The 9,635-nt window shown below is 28.7% G+C and overlaps 1 protein-coding gene and 1 non-coding gene across 2 annotated transcripts; one reads left to right on the top strand and one right to left on the bottom strand.

The window, feature by feature from the left end:
- Positions 1-2,470: 2,470 nt before the first annotated feature.
- Inx2 (innexin 2) lies at positions 2,471-9,226 on the bottom strand. Its single transcript, XM_014437088.2, has 2 exons — positions 9,136-9,226; positions 2,471-5,078 (listed from the first exon to the last, which is right to left on the bottom strand). Exon 2 carries the CDS (start codon positions 5,066-5,068, stop codon positions 3,989-3,991), a length of 1,080 nt encoding a protein of 359 aa, XP_014292574.1. The 5' UTR covers positions 5,069-5,078; positions 9,136-9,226; the 3' UTR covers positions 2,471-3,988.
- TRNAR-ACG (transfer RNA arginine (anticodon ACG)) lies at positions 5,538-5,610 on the top strand. The gene has a single exon. It is a non-coding gene; the product is annotated as a tRNA-Arg (tRNA).
- Positions 9,227-9,635: the final 409 nt, after the last annotated feature.

Below are 9,635 nucleotides of genomic sequence, written 5' to 3'. Positions count from 1 at the left end.
ACACCATTTAGGTAGCCTACAGGCTCCATCCTTTTTTTTTGTTATACAAATTAGCAAAAAAAGGCATTTAAATTTAGGTTTTTCCCAAAATCTAATACTACCAAGAATTATTTGGTACTTAAACGGAGTTTTTTTGAAGAATAGGAATTATTAAGGTGAAAAAATATTAACAAAAATAAAAAGTCTATAAAATATTACATTAAATGTTTATTTTAGTTTAAACTAAAAACATTGTGGTACTTTTCCGGATTTTCTTTTATAGGAAGTTGATTATAGTAATTTTTTATTATAAAATATAGAATAATTAATATCTTATGATTGGAAGTTTCCTTCATCTCAGCATTTTTAAAATTTGTGGTATTTACGAGTTGTCATCTAGTTAAACTGACCCTATTTTCAGTATTCCTGATAAGGATTTTATAGCCGAAACCAAGTTTTGAACCAAAATATACATTCGGTGAAATATTAGGTAGCCTTTTTACTGTAGGAATTCTTTCCTTTTTAAATCTCCACTTTAACTTTGAGTGTAAAAATTGGATTTGTCAAGTTTTAAATCATTGATCGTACCCTCTTGAAGAGGAAGGTAGAGTAAAACATAGTTTATAATATTTAATATGAATTGAAGTTTTTGACATTATCCGTATTATTTAAGATAGATTTCATCGATTTTCGAACGAATTTTAAGGAAATTAGTGTTCTTAAAAGTATAATGTTGGTATTAAGTTATGGTAACTATTCCTCGTTAAGAGGAAAACATTTTACCGTAACAAAAATTTTAATCTTTTCATTACTATGTTTTACGCCCAAGTGGATTGATCCCCATAGCACCTCATTATAAATATTATAATTAGTATATAATATTTATAATGAGGTGCTATGAATTACTAAAAAAAAAATTGTATTTTAATTTATTGTTTCCTCGAGTCGTTTCTTACTCAAATGAGTTAATCAGATACTGAAATATATTATAAAAATAATTTTGAATTTGTTCTTTATACATATTAATTATGCGGTTAGAAGAAAATAATAAATATAACTTGAACCGCACATGAAAGTGTAGAGTCCCAGAAGTGATTGTTGTTTAGTAAAAGGTAAAAGCCAGGTAGAAGGCTGCATCTCTCCTCGTGGATTCAGGTGGCACAACCAAGATGGCCGCCTAACTCTCTCACCTGTTGTACGCTACACTGTCGCGCGTTCATCCAGTACCTAACATTTTCTCTAGCAAGCTTATAAATCAAAATAAAAACACAGCTAAAGAAAACAATTTTTTCCCGCTTTCTCAACTCAAATTTCTGGAAACAACTTAGGTGGTATTATATTTCTTTATTAAAACAGGGAATTAGAGACATAGTTTATTTACGAGAAAAACAATCCTTCATAATAATAGAAGACCTATGTAATGACTAAAACGGATCATGATCTTACATTGTATCAATGTTGACATCTGTTATCATTTACAATCCCAATCTAAAAACTTCCTAGTAGTATATTTTAAAACTGGAACAGTTACATAACCTTAAACCCAACAGATACTAAATAATTTTCATTGCTGTAACCATTGAATTTTAACAATGTAATGATTAGTTTTTTCTGTTTTAGACACTTAAATTAATTTGAATAAACCTACATATGTAAAATCATGTAATGAGAATAGATGTTATGAATGATAAACGTTCCAAAAACTGTTTGAATACACAGATGAAGCAAAAACATCATTCACACTTACAAATTTAGTGAATAAAACCTTAATTAGTTAACATACATCTGCAGGTTTATCAACCTTGTACATTTTCCTCACTGTCATTATTGAATCATATAATTATTAGCCAACTAATGTGGATGGAATATGGACTTAATAAATCATTTTATACTGTATTAAGTATTTATAAGCAAGTAAAAATATGAAATATTTAATGAACATTACATCCGTAATGATTTGACTACAAGTATTGCTTTCTTAATCAACAATAACTTGTATGTTTCTTTGAATTGTAAACAATTTAAGGATTATCAAAAATATCACAACTAGTAGAAAAATCTGGAGTAGAAAAAAAATGAAAAATTCACTAAATCTAATATTTTAAAATCAGTGTATTCATAACTGAACCAATGAAATGACTTGGGTTTAAATGAAGTCAAATGCTGACAACCCTCAGGAAAGCGATGATAGATAATTTCAATTTATGTCTGGATAAGAAATAATACTGAGATTTCTTTTAATTTTTGTGTCATATTGAATTATAAATTTGTTTTATAATTTAATCCAACTTAGCTTTGGGCACATTTCAATATGCAATGAAAACTTGAGGTTAAGATTAGCCAAAACATTTGAAATAAAATTGAGGCTTTTTTAAACATAAGTATTTACCTGTTAATTCATTGATGAACGATAAAATACTTATAGAAATACCAACTTTTAAATTTAACCAAGAGAATCAATGGGCAATAAAATAATAAAATAAAAAAAATCTATGTTACAAAGCAATAATTTTTATTTATATAATATAATTTACAAAAATAGCTTCGCAATAAAGCCAAAATTTATTTTTATACAAACTTTGAACCTTGCCGGAAATGAAGCTTTACAATAATTAAAACTAGGAATGTAAAAAAAATACAATCGAATTGATTGGGAATGGATTAATTGGTCCCATGGAGTATTTTGATATGGCAATTACTGATTTGAAATATATAACTAAAACAAGGCACACTTACAATATAAATATATACAAAATTTAAATTTTAGTTTATTATCTCTTTCTTTGCTTATTGCTTAAATATATATATATATACTAAAAAAATGTAAATATATATGTATGTATGTACATTGATAACCTGATCAAATCATACATTTGAAAATATCACGAAGACTAAAGAGGGACATACACAAATTTTACGAATAATTTAACCTAGAAACTCTCTTTACAACTGATCAATCATATCTGGCAAACATATATATATTTAAAGAATTATATATATTAGTTCAATAAGTAATATATATATATTTAACTTATATATAATAACTATGATCACATTTTTAATAAGTCTAATTAAAAAATTACATTCACTCCTGCACACACTCATTCGCCCTTAAACAGGGTTTTTGCCAAAATATATACCACTTTAATGCAAATCATTAAACAAAACTAACTTGCTAAAACACAATTTAGTTTACAAGGTAATCACTATATATGCATATGAAAATATAGGATATATATATATCCATTTTATTTTTTTTTAATTTAACAATTTCTGCTTTACCTTGTAAAAGAAAAATTATAGAGAACCAATTTGAGACAAAAATAAATTAATATAATCATTCTACCATATTAAAAAACAGAAGCTAAATCAATAAAATAGAGCATTTTTTGTAAAATTAAATAACCAAAAACATTGATTGGATCTAATATATTTTCTTTTCTAGAAAAAAAAAAAAATCTGCAACTTAACTTTAAATATAGAAGTGATACATTATATAAACTTCTACAATATCTTAAAAACTTTACATGTACATAAAAAATTAATTTTATAAACAATAAGGAAGCAGTTAAAGTTTAATACAGTCTTTTAAAAGTATCATGAGCATTATTTTACAATTTGAACACCTAAATATTGCCAATTGTTGAATTTGGAATGTACATTATTGTCTTCAAAAATTGTAAATAAAATGTGTGCGTTTGCTCTCATAATATGCTACTTCCTAGCTATGAATGAAAGACATATAGCTTTGGCAGTGCAATTATGGAGGAGTATTACTTCATTTGATAAAAATTAACAAAATATAATTATAAGCAAAATCACATAAGTGCCTGAAGCCCCCAAAAGAAGGATGTTGTCAATTAACAAAATTGAAATGTCAATCAACAAAAATGAAATTAATGCACATGTTGAACACATTATTTCAAGAGCTAAAGTCTGGACAGAGCCCTACTCTAGAGGGCATAGTTAAGGCACTAGTATTACAAAAATACAATAAACCAAATAATTCTTAAACTGACTCTTTACCTTCAAACTTTTTCGCCAGATCTGCTATCAGTTCTTTGAATACGAGAGGGTCGATATTCTTACCCAATTGGTAAAGAACGAACCAATCCCCAAGGTGGCAGTTTTTAGCGATTGTCTCTATCTGTCCCTGGGGCGACAACCTAGACCTGGCGCGGAGGAGGTAGAGGCGAAGCTGGGGCCCGCAAACCACGGCGACGCGGTAGACGAGGGCCAATGCGGAGAGGATGGTGAGGATGATGAACCAGAACCATAAGAACACATAAATCTTTTCGTTGACGATGTTCAACGGGAGTACGCACAAGCCATCGAATTTCTGCACGGATCCTGATGGACCATATTTGTGAAAGGTACATTTGGTAACTTTAGGAAAAACTCTCGACATAGGATCTTCTCTTTCTTCCGGTTCCATTTCAGTAAACCTGACTACATCCGACCCATAAGTTGTGAATTCTCCGTCTAGGAAGAAGTCCATGAAATAAATCTGTACAAGAACGTTAATGAAGTTGAGTGCTTCACATATAAAAAATCTGATAGCATAAAAATTTTGAGTGTGCAGATTTGAGGTGAAATAGTCGACAAGTAGCTTCTTTCTGTCCGCTTTACATTCTTCATTAATAACCGGGCAGTTGAGATCTAGTACCAACATCTTGATCCTTCCACCTTCCCAGGTTTTCCACAGGTAACGAGGCACATAAAAGAGTATCGCTTGGAAAAACAACACGAAGCACACCCACTGGTAATATTTATGATATTTGACCTCATCCTCACCTTCGACATGTCCTGCTACACCTGGTTGAACGACATCTTTTCCCACAGTACCGGATAGTCGGTTCGGAATCGTAAACGTCGAATAGATCCAGCAGTAGGTGTCCATTACGCTGAGTGGGATGTCATCGACGATGCAGTCAATAGGGTCTCCGATGTATTGCCTGGATGTGACCAGCAGGGAGAAGGCCACCAGGATGATGACGGTGGCTTTGTAATGTAGCCGGAACACATTGTTGTCGATGCATACTGTGTCTATCCGGAGAAGCCCCTTGAGGGAGCCGAACACGTCAAACATGCTGGAGCCACTAGAACACACACAAACACTCTCTCAGTCAAACCTGCACTGATGGACTGTTAGTACCACACCTCACTGGTCGGGAAGAGCGGGAGCAGGCATGCGCAGAGGCCTTAGGGGCCCCCACCCTAGCCACGCTCATGGCCCTCCCCCCTCCAGTTAGCCTCCCCCCTTAACTCACCTAGTTTTAAAGCTAATTCTTATATCTGAGTGTAAAATAAACATTATTTGTAGCATATAAACTTATGCATCTTTATAATACTCATCTGATTTAGTCCCATATTATCCAAGCATAAAACTGCTTGAAAACATTTTCTTTTCCTTTTGAAAATAAAAGAATTATGTCCCAATCTGTTGATATATGAGGTTTAAATTGATCCCGTATATTTTTAATCAATAGTGTATAATTCCGGAACTTATAAAAATATTTTTATAAACTTTTAAACGTCTTTGTCAATTTATTGGACATGGCCCTGTGGCGCAACGGATAACGCGTCTGACTACGGATCAGAAGATTCCAGGTTCGAATCCTGGCAGGGTCGGTTAATTTTTTCTTCAAAAATTGTCGTTAACGTTAATTGTCTTAAAGTAGCGTTACGTAACTTTAATTTCTTTTTAGTCAGGTTTGAATATCTTATCAATACAATTTCAATATAATACTATTTTATTTTTTATTGCTCTTTACGATACTTAAACAATTACTTTAAATTAAAATATAAATCAAATCAATATTAAAAAAAAAGCAAACAAATATAGTTTCTGTATTATCGCAAAGAACAAGGAGTTACTTCTATTCTTAATTGAAATATCAACTCAAAGAAAACTATTGTACTGTAAAATCATTATTACAAACACAAATAATTTCTTTCATGTGTTTGTGGCCTTTTAAATATACAATAATAGGCGAGCACGTATTCCTTATTAAAATTAAAAGGTATTGTGAGAGAAGTACAAAAAAAAAAAGTTAAAACATTCTTCCTAGTTCTTTCTTTCTGATCTTATATGCAACATATTGGTATATCCCCAAAGTACTTTACCTATAAATACTACAGTTAGCTGCTCTATCAGAATATTTTTAAAATTCTATATCTTCATATATACCCCATCCATATTAAATGGAATTGAGATAAGGCATTATTAATCACCATGACATGAAAAGCCCTGCCTACTCTCTATCGTTTAAAAATATATATTAGATGTATGTTTATAAAGACGAATAAAAACGTATTTATAAACTTACTTAATTTGCAGACAATTTATTTGAACGTAAAACCATAAGAATTTACTAAAACCAACTAATAAATAAAATAACAAGTAAAACCAAGGAAAACATTAAAGAAAACAATACCCTTATCTGATCAGCTTGTCTATTAATATATAATTGTTTAATTACAAATTAAAGTGCATTCCTGTTTTCAATTTTATTTATTTATTTATTTTTTTGTGGTTCCAGATGTGCAATGTTTTATTATATAATGCAGGGGCATGGCTACACAACTTATTGTAAATATTTATTTTTTGTTATTTACAATAAATAGAATCGATGAAAAAACAAATTACAGAATTGTTAATGCATCATGACTATATCTCAATTCAGATAGAATGTATAATTTATTTCCATCACATAAATTTAACGTATTTCCAAAACAAAACAAAAATTATTATCAATTGCTTCTTTATTTGTTTGCATTTTCGCAACCCGTAAAACAATATAGAAATACCAGGCGAACTTGCATCATCGACTGAATCCCGCATTTTCGGACAGACTTTTATGAATTACTCATCTTTTTTAAGTATAGTTGAAGACTAAAGATAAGAAATGAAAATATGAGGATGTGAAAAACAATAAATAATTCGTTATAAAATAACCTATTAACATCAATAATTGTCTAAAATCTCAAAACTTTACTTAAATTAAAACTTAAGTTATTTTAAAGCGAATTCTTAAACATTCCATTATTTATTTATTAACCTGTCAGCACAAAATTTCTATATTGCAAGCTTTTAAATTCTATCTGCTTCGTCATCGATTGTGAAGATCGCCAACTTTCGCTTTTCTATAGGTAGTTAATAGTGTATCAACTTTTAGATATTTTATCATTTTATTATTATTATTATTATTTTCAGATAGCTAAGGAATACTGACAAAACTGCTTGAAAGAAAATATAAATCTATTGTTGAATATTTTCATATAAATTATTCTTTAATAGTTTACTGAGACATGAGAAGATAAAAAAAAATAGAGATATAGTATTTAATATAAATAATAGAATAGTCAAGGAAACTTCTAAAATATTGCTCTACATTAAGCCCATATTGTTGTTAAAATATATTATGATAATTTTATATATATATTTTTTAAATTGACTCTACTGTTTAGAATGACGCTGTTAGAATTTTATGTTCATCAACATCTTTCTGCACCTCAAAAAAATATTATTTTTTATCTAAAAGTTTAGGCCTGTTTAGGAGTCTACAGTTCTTTTTGTTTCGTTTTTTCAAACGTATTTCTAGCTGTTTGTAGTTCAATTGTTGATAAATTTCATTTCCGAAAATGGTCAATATTAAGTCTGAAACTTTACAAAAATATAAAATACTACAAAAATATGTAAAATGAAAAATTTATTTTTCTATATTTTTAATGAAAATGCAAGCTCATGTAGTTCAAAGATGATACTATGATCTTTCTATTATTTATTTGTAGTCAAATTTCTCTGATTTTTTTTTGTAATCTCCTTTATTATTATATTTCGTACTATACATACATATTGCAGATAAATGATATATGTATATTAGTGAAATATTGCCTTGGATTGCCTTATGGTATTATAAGGTAAGTTTCAAAATCCATTTTTTTTAAAAATAAATAAGTATAACATAATCAAATAAAAATAAATAAATTTATACAACCCTCTACGATATCCAAGTGTTCAAACCATATTTTTTCTCAACATATCATAGTAAACTTATCAAGAATAATTTAAATAAAAATATATGAGAACAATAGATTTACATTTTCATTCAAACAGTTTTATTTAAAAAAAAAATTATAAAGCGATAAAATATCTAAATAGTGATATATCTAAAATAAAAAAAAAAAATTGTATTATTATATAATTTTAACGAAAATGCCAACTTAACGTTCAAAGATTTTTCCCTTAATATTTTTGATTAATATTATAAAATTAAAAATCTGACTAAAAAAATTAACAACCACACTAAAGCTATCTACAATAAATAGAAAGATCACGGATTTTTACTATAGAAAAAGTTATTTTTCACATTAAATTTGTTTAAAAAAAATGTTGATGTTTATGAATAGGCTTATGGTCATTCCTAATTCAATTTAAGGGGTTCCAAATATTCAAAATTATACATTTTGAGAAAATAAATGTAGAAATGCAGCTGATCTTTATATACCCTACCTAATTTCTCGAATCTCAAAACTTCTTTTTTAAAACCTACTCAGTTATATTCAGGAAAATGAGCGTTAACATTTCTGTACATTCAGATCCCGAGAAACAATTCCGTTCATGATTCAGAATAAAAGAAACAACGATGTAACCGTAATGTAGATGGAGGAAAATAAAAAATACTTTTCTACCAAGCTCACATAAGCAGTAGAATAACTAGCGTCGAAAAGAATTTTCCAATTTTCGAGAGGTATAGATAGCATTCCCTAAAATTTTCCCTTTTCCTTAATATCCTGGAAAAAAGTGAACTCCTAAATAGGGTTTATTAGCAATTTTGAGTATAAAAAACCTTTCTGAATAATTTTCGCAATATGAATAGGTTTCACAAAGCTTTCTTGAACGCCATCCGGACTTACGATCATTACCAAAGAAAAAGCTTTTATTGTTATATTATGAATTATTGAATTATATTGATGAGCCTATGAACAGATCTGTTTATATAAATATTTGATAAAAGATAAACATTTTATCCCATACGAAATAAATTTTGTTTCCCCATTATTGTACACATAATTGAAAAATAAATGTTATTCCAATATATCACTACACCATATCAAGATGACTAATTACTTTTCAATATTATACAAACATACCCTTATTTAGATGGAGATCAAGCTGTGAACTGTGAGTTTTGACTATAACTGTTAAAGAATTATGATAGAATATATAAGCATATCAGACTAGTTTCTTTCCTGGAGGGAATAACGCAGGTCTGTTTATAAAAGGGAAAAATTATTTCCCCCAAAATATCCCTCGTAAAATGAATAATAATGCGCTTATTATATTATAATATTGTTATTGATAAAAATAACTGTAAAAAAAAAACACTTCACACGTTTATTATTTAAACCATTAGCGATATTATTTAAACCATGGAATGTTATAAAACAATTTTGTATTCTATACTTTCTCTTACATCTATATGAAATATACATGGAGAAGTATTGCGATCCTGAAAAATTTCGAATTCCAGTTTTAGACTAAAATACATCTTTTGAGGTCACTGGAGTCCAAATAATCAAGTCTTTGAAAATTTTCTGTGAGAAAACAGCCAATTTCAAAAATGGAAAGTCGTACGAAACTAAAATTACAT

Source organism: Halyomorpha halys, unplaced genomic scaffold (genome assembly GCF_000696795.3).
Source record: "Halyomorpha halys isolate HHAL.00 unplaced genomic scaffold, Hhal_1.1 Scaffold2267.1, whole genome shotgun sequence".
Lineage (NCBI taxonomy): Eukaryota > Metazoa > Arthropoda > Insecta > Hemiptera > Pentatomidae > Halyomorpha > Halyomorpha halys.
This window is presented reverse-complemented; position numbering and strand designations above follow the sequence as displayed.

Coding starts and splice junctions, on each gene's coding strand:
- Inx2 (XM_014437088.2), bottom strand. CDS start 5,068: ATGTTTGACGTGTTCGGCTCCCTCAAGGGGCTTCTCCGGATAGACACA.